We start from the raw sequence: 22,868 nt of genomic DNA, 5'->3' as shown, positions 1-22,868 counted from the left end.
GGTTAGCATGATTTATATGTAGACAGAAGGGGTTAGGCATGAACCCTGAGTTTGAATCCTGGACTTACACTGCAGCATAAATATACCCTAAACTGAAATCTGAGCACCCACTTGGCATGTGTCCCATAAGAATAAGAGAATGGGCCTCTCCAAAGAGCCCATAAACTCTAGTATCTAAAACTGAGGTCACCATGTGCTCAAGAAAATTGACTGAACCCAACAAGAAGCTGCAGAATCTTAAGAGCAACTGCCACGCAGAAAGGACTCTCCTCCATCCCAGGGTGAACAGGAAAAGAAGTGGTGAGGTTTCATTTCAAAGACTATTTCCCCTTCTATTTTTTCACATAAAAATAACTGTAGGTTATCTTGATAAGTCTACACACACTCTAGTAAGACCTCAAGTAAGCATATATTAGTTTTTAACTCCCTTCTATGTCTAAGCAAATTGGCCTAGAGACTGAAAACAATAACTTTAAGCAATTGTTTTTAATATTCTAAACTTGTCCACTTTTGGATCAATCTAGTCCAGGGGTCGGTAACCTTTGAGAAGTGGCATGCCAAGTCTTCATTAATTTAAGGTTTTGCATGCCAGTAATAAATTTCACATTTATAGGGCCCCCCCCCCGATGGAACCCCAGACCAGCAGCAAGGTGAGCGGGACCAGAGGCTGGTATCCCAGGCCGGCAGCAGTCAGAGCAGGGCTGATGGCCGGGATCCTGGCTGGCAAGGGGCCAGTGGCCAGAACCATAGACTGTCAGTGGGCTGACCAGGGTGGCAGACAGAACTTTCTGCCGGTCTGGGGTTCCGTCCGCCTGCTCCTGCCAGCCAGGGTCCTGGCCACCAGCCCCACTCAGCCTGCTGCCGGCCTGGGGTTCCGTTCGCTCAGGCCGGCAGCAGGCTGAGCGGGCTGGCGGCCAAGACCCCAGCTGGCAAGGGACCAGCGACCGGAACTCTAGACCGTCAGCAGGCTGAGCAGGGCTGGCAGACAGAACCCCAGATCGGCGGCGGGCTGAGAGGCTTAGCCCACTGCCGGTCTGGGGTTCTGTCTGCAGGCTCCTGCTCAGCCCGCTGACGGTCTAGAGTTCCGGTCGCCGGCCCCTTGCCAGCTGGGGTCTTGGCCGCCGGCCCTGCTCAGCCAGCTGGGGGTTCCATTCACCCAAGCCGGCAGCGGGCTGAGTGGGGCCAGCATCCAGGACCCCGGCTGGCAAGGGGCTGGCAGCTGGAACCCCAGACCGGCGGCGGGCTGAGTGGCTCAGCCCACCGCTGGTCTGGGGTTCCGTCCACCGGCTCTTGCCAGCCGGGGTCCCGGCTACCGGCCCCGCTCAGCCTGCTGCCGGCCTGGAGTTCCATTCACCCAGGCAGGCAGCGAGCTGAGCGGGCCCAGCAGCCGGGACCCTGGCTGGCAGCAGCGTGCCAGTAAAAATCGGCTCGCATGCCACCTTTGGCACGCATGCCGCAGGTTGCCGACCCCAAGCTAGTCAAAGAGTACTAACCACAATCAGTGCCTTAAAGACAAGTGAATCATTGAAAGTGTGATCAATGTGTTAGGAATTGAGAATTTATGATCATAAGTAAATGTAATAAAAAATCTTGATAATTTGCTTTGTTCCTTGATATAACTCCTGAGCCTCAACTCTAGTCTATGGTAATTGCTTGCAAGACTGTACTGTGTGTGTAATACATGCCTAGAAGATTGGTATTATCTACACACGAGTTGTGAACTGTGGCTGATACTAATATGGTTCTGGATAAATTAATACTTTGTTGGTTGGTTAAGAATAAGCTAGTGATAAGAAATACTGTTCGAGTTAAAAGCTGACTGAAAAAGAACCTAGTATGAAAAGTAGCAACATTCCCTGGACTCAATAAAAAGGGGTTCTTCTATTAATACTTATCCAATTGGCAAACAAAGTTTGTTAGATTTCAGCTTGAAAATCTAACTAGCAAATTCATAAACTTATTCCCCTTTCCTGCTTACAGAGGTAAGTAAATGGACAGTGGAAGGATATTATTTACTTTTTTTAAAGAGAAAGTTACTCACCTTGTGCAGTATCTGAGGTTCTTCGAGATGGCTGTCCCTGTGCATGCTCCACTTCAGGTGTCTTGGTGCCCTGTGCTTGTAATCAAATATTTGTAGTAGCAGTGCCCTGGTTGGCCGCTCATGCATGGCAGCCGTCTCGTGCCGCTCCAAGCAGCTACCTAGCATGTGCAGCCTACCATCCCCCAGTTCCTTCTCTACCCCAGAGGATCAGTGTGAAATTCTGAAGTAGAGGGGAGGAGGTGGGGTAGGGAGCACCCACAGGAACAACCATCTTGAAGAACCTCAATTACTGCACAAGGTGAGTAACCTTCTCTTCTTCTTCAAGAAGAAGGTGACTGTTGAGCAGTGCCCCTCAGTGGAGGGGAGGAGCTTCAGAGTTGGTTTATGTATGGTGGATAGCACCAAGAGTCCAAACGGAGCATCTGCAGTTGACTGTTGTTCTAAAGCATAGTGTTTAGTAAAGGTATGGGCTGATGCCCAAGTAGCTGCTTTGCAAATGTCCACGATGGGCACATTGTTGAGAAAGGCCATAGATGTCAACATTGCTCTGGTGGAGTTTGTGCATACTCCAGAGGGAGCTGTCAGATTGTGGTTTTGGTAACACAACTGGATATATGTCAGTATAGATTTGGATAGTCTTTGTCTGTATATAGTTTGACCTTTTGATCATTCTGTTGCGGAGACAAAGAGTCTGGATGATTTTCTAAATGTTTTTGTTCTTTCTATATAGAACGCTAGAACTCTGTGGACGTCCAGAGAGGCCTCCCTGCTATCAGTGTGTGGTTTCAGGAAGAATACAGGTAAGTAAATGGGATGATTTAAATGGAACGTTGATACGACCTTGGATATGAATTTAGGATGTGGTCACAGAATTAATTTGTCTTTGAGGAATGTTGTGTAAGGTGGGTGTGCCATTAGGGCATCTAGTTCCCCCACCCTTCTTGCTGATGTGCTAGCTACTAGGAAGGGCATCTCCACAGATAAGTGTAACAATGAACAGGTTGCAAGGGGTTCAAACAGTTTCCCCATGAAAATGCGGAGAACAAGGTTGAGGTCCCACATAGGAGTCAGGTCTCTTAGTGTGGGATAGGTGTTATGCCTTTAAGGAAGCATTTAGTCAACGGATTAGCAAATATGGTGAGTTCGTCCACCTTGGTGTGGAAGGAGGTGATGGTAGCCAAATATACTCTGAGAGAGCTGTTTTTTTTCCCAGATGTTTTAAGTGCCAGTATATAATTGAGGATACGGGGTAATGGGGACGACTGCGGAATAATATGGTTGTCTTGGCACCAAGTACAGAATCGGTTCCATTTATGCGTATACATCTTTCTTGTTGTTAGTCTGTGGCTGTTCAGTAGTACGTCTTGTACTTTAGTAGAACATTCCCTCTCGAGTCCTTTCATCCATGGAGTAACCAGGCCTTGAGGTGGAGTACGGCAATGTTGGGGTGACCGATACATCCCGCATCCTGTGTCAGCAGATGAGGCACTAGGGGAAGGGTTCATGGTGGTTTCACTGTCATCTGTTTCAGGTATGGAAATCATGTTTGTCTGGCCCATATTGATGCAATGAGAATGACCCTGGATTTGCCTAATCTTGTGAAGGATGCGACTCAGCAATGGGATTGGAGAGAAGGTGTACAATAGTGGAGCTTCCCATTTCGGAAGGAAGGTGTCACCCTGGGAGTTGTGCCCCAGTCTGGCCTGGGAGCAGTACTGTGGACACTTGGCATTGTGGGCAGTAGCGAATAGGTCTATTGTGGGGAATCCCCATTGTCTTAATACGGCTTTGAGGATTCCGGGAACCATCTCCCACACATGGGTTTGGAAGAAGTCTCTGCTTAGTTGATCCGCTGTTGCGTTCTGGCATCCGGGCAAATAGGATGACAGAATGTGTTTGTTGCTGGTGATGCACCATTGCCAGAGCCGAACTGCTTGTAAACAGAGGGGATAAGATCGAGCCCGCCTTGGCGGTTTATATAGTACATAGTTGCTAGATTGTCAGTGAGAAATATGGCTCATAGGCAATCGGTACCTTTATACTAATGGTAGAGTATTAAAAGTGAGAATCACATTTTCTGAATTCATTTTCATATTTTAATTTTTTGAGATCTTACACATTTCCTGTATTTATTTTCAGAAGGCACAAAAGTAATACACAACTCAGTCTCTATACATCCTAGTGGATTTTATTTTTAATTTCTACATTTCAACATACATATCTTGATTAAATTGGGTACATACCCTTTGTGACTGTCTCCTGACCGAAAATATGGCAATTTTTCATCACTCAGAATAAGAGAAGTAGTATTTTCTAAACTAATAAACATTTTCCGTTTTTCAACCCACTTCAGTAAGAAGTGGTAGCCTGATATATGAACCTCTCCTACATCCAGCCACGCAATTCAAGCACTAACTGGATATTTGATCCTAATGTGGCTGTGATAATCTCGAATGTCCTGAAATGCTACAATTCACCCTGGAATTACACATTTCCTTTCCCCATCCCTCCAAACAAATTCTTAAGCTCATTATTGCTCATAATTTTAGTATCTGGCTTTTAAACAGATACCAGTATTAGATCTACTATGTTAATCTGAAATCAGTAGGACATATTTATTTTACCTCCAAAAGAGATTCTTCTAGTTTAGCTAATTGTATCTTCTTCTCCTCTTCTTGTTGCAAGAGTTTTGTCTTCTGGTCTTCCAAATCTGGTTTTTCGTGCTGGATAGTTAAAGCTAAAAGCTAAGAGGAAAGCAACGTATTCAACAAGGAGAATACTAACCTCAGTAATATATATGCATCAATTTTGGCCATGTACATTACCCAACATTTTTAACACATGCTTAAACACTAGACTCTAAGTCCAGTATCGTAGCCCTTGTGTATATAAAATACAGTGATGATAAATGGAGTACATTATGAGAACAGGAGAAAGAATGGACTTCAAAGACTACATCTACACTCCAAGCTAGGGGCGTGCTTCCCAGCTCGTGTAAACTTACTCATGCTAGCTCTCTGATTTAGCAAGCTAAAAATAATAGTGTAACTACTGATGCACAGGGAGCAGTGGCAAGGGCTAGCCAGATGAAATACAAATGCACCAGAATACCATGGGTACATATTTGTGGTGACTAGTCCATACCACTGCTGCTGCTCCTTGTGCTACTGCAACTGCACTACTATTTTTACTGTGCTAGCTCAGATGAGAGCTAGCACAGGTATGTTTATCTGAGCTGGGAAGCACGCATCTAGCTCATAATGTAGACATAACCAATAAGTAGATCCAATAAGAAATAATGGTAATTTCTTACCTGTTTATTTGGCTTCTTCCAGCAACTTTATGCTAACTCAAACAGCCCTCCTACCAATGCTGCTCAGCTGTTTTCCTGTTTTCAGCAGGCAGAGATGAATTGTATGTCTGGTTAAGCTAGATATTTAGTGTTTTACCTTTTTCTCCAATGTCAAATTTTATGTTTGTTAGTTTTGAATAAACTAGCTTCCCAATGAGTAATGTTTTGAAATGATGAGGGGTTTTATTTTCTAATTCCTCATTTTTTCTAGTGACCCTCTATTTGTCCCATTTCTCTCTAAATGTTATAGACCAAACTCTCAGCAACTCCCTGCAATTTGGTGGAAGACCTAACACATTCAGTCTTTAGATTTCATTGACCTCTTCTTCACCACAAGGCAAAGTATTTTGAGACCAGCAGTACAGTTTGGCAAGGATAGAAGTCTGGAGAACTGTTTTGCTAAAATTTCAAAAGCACCATGAATGCGCTTACAAATGTAACTAATAATTTAGGGCTTAATCTGACTCAGTTAAAGTCAATGGAGAACTTCTACTTATTTCAGTAGGTGTAAGATGGATGAAGACTTACACCTGCCAGTCTATGATTTGATTGTAAGGTACATAAAAAAAAAAAGCTACAATTTTTAATTTAATTTAATTAATTATTTTAATAATGATTTTATTGTTTAAACTTTTTTGATGCATTATAACCTCCTACTCCTTACAACATATCGGAGATTGCAGCTATATTCTGTCAATGGGGGCCTCTGTCAGGTCTATGTTGTCAGAAGTCAAGGTGTATCCAGAGATGAATGCAGCCCAATGTCTATTAATTATTATTATTTTATTATAAGAAATGTTAAATGCCTACCTGTCCTCTTAAACCACTTCTTGTTGTAGTAAAGTTAACTTCAGTAATAATAGAAGCTGCATCAGGTGGAATAAAGGGATTTGGGTTTCGCGTTGACAGAAATAGGCGAAATTCTTCATTATAGTCAATAATTTTGTCACCTATTTGTACAGCATATCGTGGTCCTATTAAAAATACATACATATTATCCTAAGTTTGATTAGGAAATTCCAGAATTGTCTGAAAATAAATACCTACCGTGTGAAAAAACTTAAGAACCAAATTTTAGGTTTAGTTTAAAAGAAATAGTCTTATAAAACTAACAAAACCATGTTCATAAATATTATAAAAAATAAATTAAAATATTTTTATGAGATTAACTTTCCCCTATATTGTTGGAAATAAAAATACAGCAGCATTGTAGAAGTGCATTAGAACCAGATACTAAAAAGACTCAGATCAGTCTGCTTTAATTATCCAAATACAAAAAAGTAAATGAAAAGCATAAATGGCAAAAAATTACATTAGAGGTAAAGTAATAATAATAATAGTCAGAGCCTCAGCCAGGTTAAATCTTCTTTGAATTGCTGCGAATGATGCAAAGTGTACTTAAAATCATTCCAAGTTGCACAACTGGGGATTCTTTCTACAAAAGAGGAATCCTCTGGTGGTTTATATTCACTGACTCATCATCCCAAACAGGAGGCATTTGGGACACATTGGAGGGCAGGTGGGGGCATAACATGGGCACTCTGCCTACCCTGGGCCCCTGAAATGCTCACAGCTGATGTAAATTAGAGCAGCCCTAAGGTTACTGTAACTTGTTCTAGGGGTCATTCTCCTCTTCCTTCCCACCCACCCCCATCCCCGCCCCGCCCCCCATCTGACCCAGGATCCCTTCCTTTCTTCCTCTGGTGCTGAAGCCATGTTCAAAAGATCCTACAATTTGAGGCACATTACTTGTAACAGTACTGAGATATGCACCATTCTAGAAATGCACAGCAGGTATAAACCCAGCTTAATTGGCTAGTTAAAATGGGTTAATACTCATTTTGTGTTTCTGGGAGTGCTGGAAAGCATTAGGAGTTTAGCAGTGAACCTGGCCACATTGTCTGTGGAAAGTCTTCATGTGAAACCTATTGGTGTTGTGTAGTATTAGTAGTTCCAATATGATTTCACCACTCTCTGTTGTACATTTATGCCAAAATGCACAGTTTGAAACTAAAGATGCTGTGCTACCTAATTATCAGACTATGAAGGTAAGAAGTATTCCATTAATCACTACAGGTGGTTCTTTCACTAAATATATTTAATTTAAACACAATGTGCAAGAAACAGTTAATTAACGCAGCTGTAAATGTACATTACTGAAATTTCTGTCTATACCTAAACAATCAGAAGATATGCCTGATATAAGATCCAATTGTGGACCAGCCTGATGCGGCCACCCAGAGAAAAGAGGGGATATAAGGCTTATCACTATCTCACTGGCTAGCCTACAGATCATCACTTTGGATGTGGGGAGAAAGCAGATGTAGTGTGACTTCTACTTTCCCTCAGAAGCAGGTGAATAAGGAGAGGGCACAGTGGGGCAAAGACTTGATTTTGCCATGAAATGCACAAATCAATGGATTTGGCAGGGTCTATGGGAAGGGAAAAAAATCTACATCTGGTAAAGGGATTGCACAAATTATTCCCTTCTGGAAGCAACAGAGGAGCAGGGAAGGAATTGTGATGGGACAGTACACTCAGGTACCTCTGTATTTTCAGGGCTAGGAGAAAAGGGTCAAAGTAGCCCTAAATAAGAATCTGTTACTAGATTGCTGTTGGTGATGGCTGTGTTTAGATTCTTCACCAGGGACCAACATAACTTTCAGGCCTCTGTTTTAAAAATGTCCAATCAAAAATACAAGTACAAAGTAAGTGCAATATATCAAACCACCTTTTTTTATTAACAAGTAAAGAAAAGTTGTAAATCATTCCTTTAAACTGAATCAAAACAAACCACTATAAGAACATATGAACAGCCATACTGGGTCAGACCACAGGTCCATTTAGCCCAGTATCCTGTATTCCGACAGTGGCCAATGGCAGGTGCCCAGAGGGAATGAACAGAGCAGGTAATCATCAAGTGATCCATTCCATTGCTCATTCCCAGCTTCTGGCAAACAGAGGCTAAGGACACCACTCCTGCCCATCCTGGCTAAAAGCCATGGATGGACCTATCCTCCATTAATTTATCTAGTTCTTTTTTGAACCCTGTCATTGTCTTGGACTTCACAACATCCTCTGGCAAAGAATTCCACAGGTTGACTGGGCACTGTGTGATGAAATATTTCCTTTTGTTTCTTTTAAACCTGCTGCCTATTCATTTCATTTGGTAACCCCTAGTTCTTGTGTTATGAGAGGGAGTAAATAACATTTCCTTATGTACTTTCTCCACAACAGTCATGATTTTATAGACCTCTATCATATCCCCCCTTAATCGTCCAATCTTATTTATCTCTCCTAATACAGATGCTGTTCCATACCCCTAATCATTTTTGTTGCCCTTTTCTGAACCTTTTCTAATCCCAATATATCTTTTCTGAGATGGGATGACCACATCTGCAAGCAGTATTCAAGATGTGGGCGTACCATGGATTTATATAGAGAGAATATGATATTTTCTGTATTTTTATCTATCCCTTTTTATTGATTCCCAATATTCTGTTAGCCTTTTTGACTGCTGCTGCACATTGAGTGGATGTTTTCAGAGAACTATCTACAATGACTCCAAGATCTCTTTCTTGAGTGGTAACAGCTAATTTAGACCCTACCATTTTATATGTACAGTTGGGATTATGTTTTCCAATGTGCATTACTTTGCATTTATCACCATTGAATTTCATCTGCTATTTTGTTCCCCAGTCACCTAGTTTTGTGAGATCCTTTGCAGCTCTTCACAGTCTGCTTTGGACTTAACTATCTTGAGTAGTTTTGCATCATCTGCAATTTTTGCCATCTCACTGTTTACCCCTTTTTCCAGATAATTTATGAATATGTTGAATAGGACTGGTCCCAATACAGATCCTTGGAGGACACGACTATTTACCTCTCTCCATTCTGAAAACTGACCATTTATTCCTACCCTTTGTTTCCTATCTTTTAACCAGTTATCAGTCCATGAATGGACCTTCCCTCTTATCCCATGACAGTTTACTTTGCTTAAGAGCCTTTGGTGAGGGACCTTGTCAAAGGCTTTCTGAAAATCTAAGTACACTATATCCACTGGATCCCCCTTGTGCACGTTTGTTGACCCTCTCAAAGAATTCTAGTAAATTGGTGAGGCATGATTTCCCTTCACAAAAACCATGTTGACTCTTCCCCAACAAAATTATCTTTATCTGTGTGTCTGACAATTCTGTTCTTTACTATAGTTTCAACCAATTTGCCTGGTACTGAAGTCAGGCTTCCTGGCCTGTAATTGCCAGGATCACCTCTGGAGCCTTTTTTAAAAACGGGCATCATATTAGCTATCCTCCAGTCGTTTGGTACAGAAACAGATTTAAATGATAGGTTACATAAACCAGTTACCTACCTTTCGTAATTGTTGTCCTTCAAAATATGTTGCTCATGTCCTTTCCATTTTAGGTGTGTACGCGTCCATGTGCACAGTTGCCAGATATTTCTGCCTTAGTGTTATCTGTAGGGCCAGCTGTGGCGCCCCCTGTAGTGGCGCTCCCATTCAGTGGTGTATCAGGCACTGCCAGACCTGTGCCCCCTCAGTTCCTTCTTGCCAGCAACTCCGACAGCGAGGTAGGAGGGCGGGAAATGAAATGGACATGAGCAACACATCTCGAAGAACAACAGTTATGAAAGGAGGTAACCTTTTTTCTTTTTCGAGTGCTTGCTCATGTCGATTCCATTTTAGGTGACTCACAAGCAGTATCCACAGAGGTGAGCTCAGAGTTCACAGTTTAGCAGCTTGCAGTATTTCCCTGTCAAAGCCAGCATCCTCCCGGGCTTCTGGGTCAGCGCATAGTGGGACGTAACGGTATGGACAGAGGATCAGGTGGCTGCTCTGCAGATGTCCTGGATAGGCACATGGGCCAGAAAACCTGGTGAGGAGGCCTGTGCCCTGGTAGAGTGGGCCATGACAATCGCCAGAGGCAGCACGTTCACTTGGTCATAGCAGAAGCGAATACAGGCAGTGATCCAAGAAGAAATTCTTTGAGTGGATACAGGGCAACCTTTCATCCTGTTCCTGATCCCTGGAAGGTGAGCGGCTACGAGATGGACATTGTGCTCCAGGCAAAAATCCCAAAGCCAGAAGGCTTCCTGGCAGAGGGCATGATATGGCTCCGCCCTGCCTGCTGATATAGAAGACTGTAACCATATTGTCCGTCAGGACCTGAACCACCCAGTCTTGAATCTGAGGAAGAAAAGTTTAGCAGGCCAGTCAAACCACCCTGAGCTCTCTGACATTGATATGTAGAATGCGATCGCGACTGGACCAGTGACCTTGAGAGCTGAGAGAGCCCAAGTTCGCTCCCCATCCCAGGTCTGAGGTGTTGGAGACCAGGGTCACTGACGAGGCCAGGGTCGCAAAGGGAACTCCCTTCAGCACCGACGCAGGATCCTGAAACCAGGCGAGGGATAAGAGTATTTCGTCCGGGATCCTGACCACCTTGTCCATGCTGTGGCAGTTGGGGACATAGGCTGACTCTAGCGACGCTTGAAGGGGTCTAAGGCAGAGATGCGAGTGCCGGACCACGTAAGTACATGCCGTCATGTGGCCAAGCAGTCTCAGGCACATATGGGCGGCAGTGAGCAAGTGGGCCACCCCAATGAATTCTATGCATTGTACTGGGTTTAGGGTTGACTTTCTCATTTATAATCAACCCCAGGTCATGACAAGTGGAACATACCAGGTCACGATGCCTCCGTATCTGATCCGGGGACTGTCCCTTTAACAACCAGTCATTGAGGTACAGGTATATCTGGACCCCTCAACGTCTCAGGTAAGCAGCCACTGGCACTATGCATTTTGTGAATACCCTCGGGAATGACGAGAGACTAAAGGGCATAGCCGTAAACTGGAAATGGCACCTGCCCAATGTAAAATGGAGGAAGAGCCGGTGCCCGGGAGATGGAGATGCAAAAGTATGCGTCCTTCAATTCTAGGGTGGTGTACCAGTCTCCCAGATCCAGGGAGGGAATGATGGAGGCTAGGGAGACCATGCGAAACTTCAGCTTCTTGAGAGACTTATAGAGGCAACGCAGGTCTAGGCTGGGTCTGAGGCCCCCTTTTGCCTTCGTAATTAGGAAGTAATGTGAATAAAAGCCTCTGGCTTCCATGTTCCACAGGACTGTTTCCATTGCCCCCAGGTGTAGGAAGTTTTCGACCTCCTGTACGAGAAGTTGCTCATGAGAGGGGTCCCTGAAGGGGGATGGGAAACCGGGGGTGGAAGGGACAGTCGGCTGCAAATTGCAGGGTGTTGCCTGAAGAAACCGTGTCTAGCACCCAACGGTCTGAGATGACCCGGGACCAGACCGACTGGAAAGGGCAGAGGTGGTTGAGGAAAAGGAAGGGTGGATGCGGTGCACTGGCTGGGGCACTGTCCTCGAGCATGTCCACAAAATGATTGTTTCTGGCCTCCCTGACTCTTGGGAGGGTCAGGCTGCGCAGATGAGCGAGAGGCAGATAGGTAGCACTGCTTAGGCTCTTTATCTTTGTCCTTCCTCCTGTAGAAGCCAGATCTGGGAGCTTCCCAGGACCGAGACTGCATCAGAGGAGGAGGAGGCGGAAGGCAGAACAGTTTCCTGGACTGCTGCAGGGTGTGCAAACCCAAAGAACGGAGGATGGCTTGGGCGTTCTTGAGCCCATGGAGCCTAGAGTCAGTTAGCTAAGGAAAGAGCCCCAAACCCTTGAATGGCAAGTCCTGTATTGTGGTCTGTATCTCCTAGGACAGCCCAGAAGCTTGCAGCCAAGCGCTGCGTTGCACGATCACTGCTGTCCCATCCCAGGCCATCTGGAGGACTCCGGGGGCTACTGCTGTGCCTTTGCTCAGCAAGGTGGAGCACTCTTAGGCACGATCCTATGGGAGGGCCTCCATGAACTTATTTAGGGAGTCCGACAGGTTAAAGTTATAACCCCCTAGCAGAGCTTGGTGGTTGGAGACCCAGAACTGTAAGCTGGCCTTCGAATAAACTTTCCTCCCAAATAAGTCGTCTGTCTCTTTGCCTCTTTATTTCTGGGCGTTCTGCTGGGGTGGCCCTGTCTGTCCCTTTCGTTCAGCGCGGACAAGACCAGGGATGCCATGGGGTGTGGGGGGTGAGTATACAGATATTCAAAGCCCTTTGCAGGGACACAGTATTTCTTTTCCGCCTTTTTGGAGGTAGGTGGAATAGATGAGGGGGTTTGCCACACAGACTTGGCTAACTTGAGCACCTCTGGGTGGATGGGCAAGGCCATCTTTGCTGGAGTGGTGGCTGAGATGACATTGAAGAGGTCGTCTATTTCTTCAGTCACCTCTTCAATCTATAGGGACAGATTCTCCGCCATCCGTTTAAGGAGAGCCTGGTGCTTTTTAAAATCGTCCGGAGGACTGCTAGGATGGGAGGGACCGGCCACTGCCTCGTCTGGGGACAACAATGATTGCACTGCCTCCGGGAGGGTGCTGTCCCCCTCTTTCTCAGTGTCGGGGTTTGGTGCGCTGCCTCGGCACCACACTCTGACAGTGGTGCTGGTGGTGCTGCAGTCAGCTTGTCCGATGCGGCCAGGGACAGTTGAGAATACTGAACCGGTACCATCAGCACCCCACACTAGTCCCAGTACTGCCACTGGGGAGTCTACTGTCCTTATTGCACTGGCACCAATACCGGTGCCACTCCGGACTCCCCAGTTGGTGGCAAGTTGACCCTTTTGGGCGATGGGCTGAAGTTTCGGTCTGATCCCAACCACTGCCCCTCTGGAGACAAGGGCGGGGCCAATGAGGCCTGCATCTATCTGCTGACCCTGGTGGACAAACGCTGGGGCGATGAGAAGTAACGCCGCTTGTCTAAGGACCGGTACCAGGGCGAATGAAACCGGCGCCAAGACCCCTAACGGCCCCTCCTAGATGATGACCAACATCGAGGGGACCGCTTGGACGAGGGCAACCGATGCCTGAGACTCTAACTGCTAACTAACCATTATACTTAACAGCTACTTGACTAACACTATCAACTAACTATTTACAGAAGGCCCTAAGGCATGAAGTTGGACAAGAAGAAAACCGCTAGCCCTTGCTACGCAAGGAAGGTGCTCTGACTAACCACCACGGGCAGTAAGAAGGAACTGAGGGGGGCACAGGGCCGCCGGCGCCTGATATACTGTAGCATGGGAGCGCCACTACAGTGCCCTACGGCTACCGCTAAGGCAGGAATCTCCAGCAACTGTGCACATTGGTGCGCGCTACCTAAAATGGAATCGACATGAGCAAACACTCGAAGAACCACAATTAGTAGTTCTGCGATTTCACATTTAAATTCCTTCAGAACTTTTGGGTGAATACCACCTGGTCCTGGTGATTTATTACTGATTAATTTATCAATTTGTTCCAAAATCTCCTCTAATGACACCTCAATCTAGGACACATCCTGAGATTTGTCACTAAAAAGAATGGCTCAGGTTTGGGAATTTCCCTCACATCCTCAGCCATGAAGACCAATGCAAAGAATTCATTTAGTTTCTCTGCAATGGCCATATCGTCCTTTAGTGCTCCTTTAGCATCTTGATCGTCCAGTGGCCCCTCTGGTTGTTTAGCAGGCTTCCTGTTTCTGATGTACTTAAAAAAATTCTTGCTATTACTTTTTGAGTCTTTGGCTAGTTGCTCTTCAAACTCTTTTTTGGCCTTGTCTATCTTCTTGAATATACTATGAAATGTATATCAATTTTTCTTGCACTTTATCCCATCAGCTCACTGGACCTCACAGCCTGTGGATAACTATTTTACCGCTCCATCCTCATTTTGATGTTTCTCTTTTTCTGTAGTTATCTAATAAAATTAAAAAGAAACAGCAATACTAACAATCTAAAAAGCTGATTTCCAGCCCTAGGTTAAGACACTTAAATTTTTGGACTCTGTAAGGGTTAGCGATCCCAAACAAAAGCATGTACTTCAAAGTACGACTTGGAAATCAACTTAAACTTTAAAATGATTCAATGTACCTTGTTTTATCCTATTTGAGAGAACTTTAACTATACTTAAATATTTCCAACACAGATCACACATTACATGAGTAGCGGAAGGTCAACATAAAAGAGCAAGATCCTAACCAACATTAATGTTTCTATAAAGTAGTAAGTTAAAAATTAGATTCTGTACTAGGTACATTGATTTAATTCACAGATATCTAAAACAGCTCTCCCGCAAACTGTCAGGCACTTACCTTGAGCAACAAGATCTTTTCTTAACAGCGGATAAAGAACTGGCTCTACTCCATCCATCTCCTGTAGAATAAGTGTTTTCCCAAATCTCACTGCCAGCTCAAGAACAGTAATGAAACTAGCATCCTGTGTAAATAAAAATTAATGCCTATTAATTTATTTAGTTTCTTAATATTAATATATTTTAGTCAATTGTGGAAATACTAAAAATTGTGCAAAGAATCTATATCTCTTTAAGGATGCACACCGTAAGATGCTTTTGTCAAAAAAGTATTATAGTTACCCGTAACTGTTATACATTAAATATATTTGTCTCTGCATTCACATTCTAGGAATAACATGTCCTGCCAAGCAAGTCACTGAAGAATTTAAAGCAGTAAAACTGATATGCCAGGGACATCAGATCAAGTGATCTGCAACCAAGACCACAAAACACATCTTCACTTAACTATATTTTGGTACCTCTCTACTGCCAGTGTCAGGGATATATACCCCATGCAGGCCCAGCAATCAAGGGGTTAATTCAGATACTGCAGCCAGACAGGCTTAAGGGTCTTGACTTGGAACCCAGTGGAGTGAGCAGGCCTGACTTCCCCTACCAACCCCTGAGAGACTTAAGAACTGAAGGAGTTTCTAGACCCCCTAAGCACTAGACCAGCTGACCCAACCAAGTATAAGGGGAAAACCCACATACCCCAGGGGGACTCAGGCAACAGGAACTGACTGACTGCCCCACCAGAGGGAGCCAACTCCGAGGCAATGCTCCATCTGATCAAAAGCGGTTCGGTTGTATCAATACACCAGCTCACAACCAGGAAACATTATTAATAGTCAAAAGCAGAGAAACAGTGTATTTGGGAATAACTATTATGTAGTCTTCTTTTCTCCTTTGTGAAGTTGCGTCTGTGGCTCTCCACTGTAGCAGTCCAGCAGACATTGACACTGTTGAATAGCGGAGATACTACCTATTCAAGAGAACAAGGACTGCTCTCCCAAAATGAGCATCTGCTCATGTCTCAAAATAAGAATAATGCTAGAGTGACATGAACTTGACATGCTATCTTTCCAATTTCACCTTTAGACATATTGTAAAGACAAACTGTAGAAACTGTTACTACTCTAGGAGAATGGACCCTGAGTCTTTCTTGCACACTCAATCTGGTGAAGCTGAGATAGTTTCTGCCCCAAAATAGCAAGCTCTTTGGTTCTCTTTCCAACACCACAAAACGGCTTTTAAGTATAGTTCTCAGGATCCCAGCAAGGACAGTCAGGGCACAGGGTCAGAACTGAGTCAAACCAGAGGCTGGGAGCAGTGCAGGAGTTCATAGTCAAGTTTCAGGACAGGGTCAATACCAAGATTCAGAATCTGAGTCAGGTTTCAGGGTCCGGTTCGAAGGCAAAGTCCAAATCAAGCCAAGGTCAAAGCCAGGAGCTCAAGAGCAAGGAACAGGAATGGTCATGAAAGCTAGAGGAGATCCACACTGTTGCCTGGACATTCCTGGAATGCCCACTGTGTTTATATAGGGTGAGGAGCCCAACAGGAGCAATGAGGTTGCTGCCTGTCAGACCCCTTAAGGCAATACTATCCATAGTTTATGTCCACAGCAGGTCATGAGCAGTGGAGCACGTGCTGATTACAGCTGTTGCTGTGTGGCAGCATAGCGATGTCAGCAGCCTAGCAGATCTACAGGTCTCAGTTCTAGACCCAACGGGGCCTTACAGTAAGTAGTTCTTCATGGTAACAACCAATAGCCTTTTTTACATCTAAGCTATGAAACATGGCTTTGTCTGGTAAATCATAGGACTTTGGAAAATCTTTAGTAAAGAAGAGATTAATTCAGATTAAAAAGACTGAGACTACTTTAGTCAAAAATTTTGGATGTGGTCCCAAAACACCTTCTCTTTATTTAAAAAAATTAAAAGAGCATGAGAAAAGTTCACCATAAGAACTTGCTGCTATGAAATCATTCTGTGTGGAAGGAATATAAAGCAGGTGACAGGGTAAAGGATCTGGCCCTATAATTTTAAATAATCTGATGTCTCTGCTACTCAAGTCAACCTATCATCACTATTAAAACTGTAAATACGAATAATTTTATTTTTAAAATTAGAGCACCAAATTTGTAACAAGTAAACTTGTAACAAGTTTAACAAGTAAACTTTTTAATGTTAAAAGTATGTAAAATGTTAATTGAATTTGCCAATTTTACATAATCTTTTGGTATAATATATATAGTAAAAGGGCTTCCCAGTAGTTTTAGAAAAAGTGAGCCAGCATATGTAGTTATTTCTTCCTAGAACATTGTGTGAAATGACATAATCCCAAGAACCTGGCTCCATTATCAGTGAATACCATCACACTTCCCCTCAATCCACACTGTGGGGTCCTGGGGCCAGCAGAGCCCAGCCAGAACTGAAGATCTAGGATTAAGAATAAATACTGGACCTGTTGGTTAATAACTTCCAAGCGAGATTCTTTCAAATGTGTCTTCAACCATTCTGTAGCCCTTGAAGAAGGATCGATCAAATAGGGACAAATTCGACTCTGAAAAAAAAATTATTATATGCTACAATCTGGTTTTAGGAAGAAAATATGAAATTAACATATTTCTTCATTTCCAAAAAATATAAATAACACTGAAGAGTCAAAAATTTCAACAGCTGTTATTATTACTGAACTGCTTGATCAAAGGAGGCAGCCTAATAACAGAACCACAGCGACTGAATTTGGCAAAAGAAGACAAATATTTTGTAATACAATTATATTCCCAGATGGTGGGTCCACTGAAGTTCAACACATCTGTTCCCTCTCTCTCTGCACTATTACTATATTGTCATTTACATCCACTACTACCACCACTTTGTGCCTTGTTAGCAGTATGTCTTCTTCTTTCAGCCCCACAGTTTTCTTTTCTCTCTGACAAAAATATAGCCCTTTTCATCTGTACATCTGAGGGCACTTTACAAAGGAGTATTATTATGGTCATTTTACAGACAAGGAAATAGGTAAAGACTGTTGTTTGCCTATAGTCACAAAGAAAACCAGTGTCATAATCCTGCAGACACTATTATGTGTAGTATTCTGTATTATAATTAGTACCACTAAGTCATCATCACATTATAACCTTCATATTAATGATGTGGTAGGCTTTCCTTTTAATAAAAACTCATTTAACTAATAGCTGGTGCCCCAATGGAAAACCATTCATTATCTATATAAGAATGAATCTTATATATACACAGAATCTGGATAATAATAAGCTGTGTTAGCGATTAGTAAGCTGGAATGTATATTATGACCAGGTCTGCCATGCTAGAAGGCTGCAAACAGATGTATGGGATATATTCCAAACACTGAGATTTTAACCCTTACTACATTGTCTTATACTTAAGTGTTCAACACCTTAATTGCTGGTCATTTCCTAAGTATACAGTGACCATTCAAAGAGTGCTGTTGTGCTAAGTGGAAGGAGAGTTTGTGGCTGCTGAGAGGTACAGCCAGGTTTGGACTCCTGTCTTCAAAAAGTCATGACCAGCCCCATTTCAACCAGCTCAAAAAACTCTTCCTTTCTTAGACTGGTCTGTTTTAGACAGGATTACAGGAGGAAAGAATCTAGCATATTGCCAGTAACATGTTTGTATAAAACCAAGTCTTCAGTATGAGGCTCTCTGACTACATCCCACTTTGGGGTCCGATGTAGTGAGAAATGTGGAGTTTGAAGAAGACAAATTAACAAGAAGAAAGGGAGACAGGGATTCTGCCTTGGTGAGATAAAGAATACTCGGCTCCTGTATATCATCTTAAAAACAAAGGGCCAGATTGAAAATGAACCTTGATGCACACGTCCAGTAGGAAGGTGAAGTAGCCAGATTTGCCACGGTTACTTGACCCACAAAACAGCCAGTCATAATTTCAATTGTAGAGGCAGAAATGCACATTGCTTTAAAGGGGATGAAACTACTCACTAGAATAACCTCAACACATGAGAGATAATATGTGAGAGACTATCCTAGAAAGCAGTGATTGAAAAAGCAGCAACTCTGAGAAAAAACAGGAGTCATAGTGGAAAAACAACTCAACATGAGCTACCAGTATGATGCTGTGCCAAACATCGCTAATGTGATCCTTGGATGTATAAAGAGGGAAGCAGTGATTCAGAGCAGGAACATGATTTTACCTCTGCTGAAATACTCTGTAGAGTTCTGGTGTCCACACTTTAAAAAAATGATGTTGAAAAACTGGAGAGGTACAGAGAAAAGCCACAAAAATTATTCCAGGGCCAGAAAAAAACCTACAATTAGAGGCTTAAAGAGCTTACTCTGTAAATATGATCAAAAAGAACACTGAGATCTGACATGTTTACAGTGTAAAAATACCTTCATAAGAAGAAAATAACAGGTACTAGGAGGCTCTTTAACCTAGTGGGAAAAGGCATAACAAGAATTGATGGCTGGAAGTTAAAGCAAAACAAAGGCAAATTTGAAATAAGGCATAGATTTTTTTTTTTAAACAGTGAGGGTGATTAACCACTGGAACTACCAAAGGAAGTGGAGAATTCTCCTTTTCTAGATGTCTTCAAGTCCTCAAATCAAGAGCAAATACCTTTTTAGAAGATATGCTTTATCAAGCACAAGTTATTGGGCTCAATACAGGAGTAACTGGGTGAAATTCTATGTCATACGTCTCATATTAGATAATCTAATTGTCCCTTCTGGCCTTAAAATTATGAATTTATAAATCTATAAAAGTGTTTGCAGGATGTGGCATTTTTTATATTTCTTGGCAATCAAAATGACAAAAATGCACATTTACAACTCAGTGGATAATTCTCAAAAGATTGTAATAACGCTAAAGATAACTCACGTTTGGCCTAATTTGATAGACAGAGAGCCTTTCCTTTTGGATTTTTAGATTAAAATGATAAAAGCAAAAAAGCAAAATGCATAGATGATGGAACAGTTTTGTTCCTTTCATTTTAGACAAATCAGAGTTGTATATATAAACAAGTAGCATAAATATTTTATTTCTGTAATGTCTGTGCCTTCAGAAGTACTAACAAGATAATAAAGATTGAATGAGGTTATCAAAGAACCCAGAAAAACAACATGCTTCAACCAGTTACAGAGAAAATGTCTCCAAGAAAAGAAACAAAAAATTCAGAACTGTTTACCTGCAAGATCACAAGAGCATTTTCTATTGAAAGGTCATCTGAGGGTAAACCTTCACTTTTCCAAATTAGTTGCTCACTCTCTGTGCACAGAAACCGCCTCATATCAAATTCTGGCAAATTAAAGATGGATTTGTTAATTATATACCATGTACCTGTGCTGACATTTATATTCTGTTTGTATTATATGTCCCCAGTCACAAGAGATTCTGTATACAATACAGTTCTTTATATTTCCTTCATAATTTTTTTTAAATTACTGATATTTGCTATATCTCTGATGTTATAGGAGAGTGTTATTAATACATAAAGGATAAAGAAATGATTGCCATCAGACCATCCCTCATTTTTGGGATAAGCAAATTAACAATATTCCACCAAGTAAGAGGATCTATACTTTCCACCATTTATTTCTCTGCAGTGATTGTGTGCCTATATGCAATCAAAAGACATTACAGTCTGTTCAGGTTTATGTTGTTGTGAATTCTTGGGAAGACATACACCTGGAAGAAGAATTAATCTTTGGCATTTTCCCATCCGGGATAGCAAACTGAGATCACTGATGATTGCCACAGTTGTGCCTACATGTAGCTAACATACATAAGAACGTAAGAACAGCCATACTGGGTCAGATCAATGGTCGATCTAGCCAAGTATCCTGTCTCTGACAGTGGACAGTGCCAGATGCTTCAGAGGAAATAAACAGAACAAGGCAATTTTGAGTGATCCAACCCATCAGTCAGTCCCAGCTTCTGCAAGTTGCAAGTTTAGTGACATACAGAGCATGGCTAATAGTTTTTGATGGACCTGTTCTCCATTAACTTACTTCTTTTCTGAATCCAGTTATACCTTCACAGCATCCCATGGCAATGAGTTCTACAGGTTGACTGTGCACTGTGTGAAAAATTACATCCTTTTGTTTCTTTTAAACCTGCTGCCTATTAATTTCATCAGTTGACCCCTAGTTCTTGTGTTATGTGAAGGGGTAAATAATTTCTATTCACTTTCTCCATACCATTAAGGATTTTAAAGACCTTGATCATATCCCCCCTTAGTCTCCTCTTTTCTAAGATGAACAGTCCCTTTCTTTTTACTCTCTCCTCATATGGAAGCTGGTTCATACCCCTAATCATTGTTGCCCTTCTTGGCTCCTTTTCCAATTCTAATATTTTTTTTAAATGGGGCTACCAGAACTGGATCTGGTATTCAAGGTGTGGGCAAATCATAGATTTATATAGTGGCATGATGACATTTTCTGTCTTATTATCTGTCCCTTTCCTAATGGTTTTTAACATTCTATTAGCTTTTTCGAATAAAGCTGTACACTGAGCATGAGTGTCTCCAAAGAATTATTAACAATGATCCCACGATCTGTTTCTTGAGTGGTAATAACTAATTTAGATCCCATTATTTTGTATGTATAGTTGGGATTATTTTTCCCAATATGAAAGTAGTTTTATTAATCTGTCAAAGCATTATGAATTTCCAAAAATTATAAACAAAAATATGTATTAGAATTATCAATATCTCTCACTTTGTAAAATTAACAATATCTCTCACTTGTCTTCATGTCAAAGAAAACAAAATACGTACTTTCAAGACCAGCTGATTTTGTCCATTCATCCAAACTAATTTTTCGCTGATCCTCTGGAGCAGCAGAAAGATAAGTAATAAATGCAGCAGCCAACTGAGCTCTTTTAGGCAGAGTAGTTAGTTCATCTGTGATCTCTGAAACCTTTAAAAAAAAAAGGTATGTAGTGGATTAATGACAGATGGCACCGTCAGAGACAAATGTATGGAATGATGACCAACTTGCCACCCTACAAATATCCAGACTTGGCACTCGAGCCAGAAAAGCCACGGAAGACACCATCAACCTGGCCCAGTGAGCCACCACTTTATTAAGAAGTGCAACATTGGTCAATCAGTAGCATAAACAAATACAACCAGAGTTTGAGTGGTAGTTCTGCTGGAGGAGAAGGAATTTGTACAGGCTTGTTTGACTTTGGATAAGACTTTGGGCAGGAATGCAACTGGAGGGAGGATATACAAAAGGCCTCTTGACCAGGCACAAAAAAAGACGACATTTTTTGTTTTCTCTTGTTGCAAACAGATCCACTTGGGGAGTTCCCTACCCCTGGAAAATGAACCTGGAAATGTCCAGTCGAAAAGACCATACATAGTGGCCTGCAAACAATCTGCCAGAGTGTTCTGAGCTCTGGAAGGTAAGCAGCTTTCAGGTTGATGAAACTGGTGATGCAGAAATTCCACAGAAGGTTTGCCTCCTGTCATAACTTTGTGGATTGGGCCCCTCCTTGCTTGTTTACATAAAAGCATAGATGCTGTGTTGTCCATGAGCACCAATAACTTCCTCTCTCTGATGTGTGGAAGGAATGCCATAAAAGCCATAGCCATATGGATGACTCATAGCTCCATGATATTTATATGGAGACTTGGATCCTGGGGAGTCCAAAGGGCCTGAGTCTGAAGGTGACATAAGTGAGCTTCCCAAACTAGATCCAATATGAGGCTATCCAACCATGTAGATGTCTGATATAGATGTAGATGCAGTCTTAGCATGCTGCACCACATAGATGCACACTCCCATGTATCCTAAAAGTTTGAGACATTTCCAAACTGTGATGTTAGGGTGCACCTTTATATCTAGAGCAATGAGTTACATTGTTTGGAACATCTTCTGTGGTAGGAAAGCCCTGGCCTTTGTAGAGTCCAGGACTGCTTTAATGAATTCTATTATTTGAACAAGAGACAGGATGGACTTCTCTGTATTAATTAGTAGCCCTAGCATGTCAAAAGTGGATTAAATAGTGGCTGAAAAGTACCTGAAACCTGGATCGGCTTCTGACTAGCCAGTCATCCAGGTAAGGAAATACATCCAATGAAGTGAGCTGTAGCTCACGAAAGCTTATGCTTAAATAAATTTGTTAGTCTCTAAGGTGCCACAAGTACTCCTTTTCTTTTTTGCGAATACATGGAGTTCTGACTTTCACAGGAATGGCACTTCTAAAGCCATACATTTTTGTGAAAACAAAAAGCGCTGCTGATAGTCTGAAAGGCAGCATTGAGAATTTGTAGTGGAATCCG

At 42.4% G+C, this 22,868-nt stretch overlaps 1 protein-coding gene across 3 annotated transcripts in view; it reads right to left on the bottom strand.

Annotated features, from left to right (window-relative positions):
- Positions 1 to 22,868, bottom strand: part of DYNC2H1 (dynein cytoplasmic 2 heavy chain 1) — a 402,215-nt gene that overhangs the window by 217,544 nt on the left and 161,803 nt on the right. For all 3 annotated transcript variants that reach the window (XM_038380308.2, XM_038380318.2, XM_043504200.1), the window contains 6 exons: positions 21,357 to 21,498; positions 19,767 to 19,876; positions 17,042 to 17,140; positions 14,598 to 14,721; positions 6,204 to 6,367; positions 4,666 to 4,785 (listed from right to left, as the gene is read on the bottom strand). In XM_038380308.2, coding sequence (XP_038236236.1) covers positions 4,666 to 4,785; positions 6,204 to 6,367; positions 14,598 to 14,721; positions 17,042 to 17,140; positions 19,767 to 19,876; positions 21,357 to 21,498 — 759 coding nt within the window. The remainder of the gene's footprint in view (positions 1 to 4,665; positions 4,786 to 6,203; positions 6,368 to 14,597; positions 14,722 to 17,041; positions 17,141 to 19,766; positions 19,877 to 21,356; positions 21,499 to 22,868) is intronic.

This window comes from Dermochelys coriacea, chromosome 1, assembly GCF_009764565.3.
Source record: "Dermochelys coriacea isolate rDerCor1 chromosome 1, rDerCor1.pri.v4, whole genome shotgun sequence".
Classification (NCBI taxonomy): Eukaryota; Metazoa; Chordata; order Testudines; family Dermochelyidae; genus Dermochelys; species Dermochelys coriacea.
Note: the sequence above shows the minus strand (reverse complement) of the source record. Positions and strands in the feature narration are given on the sequence as shown.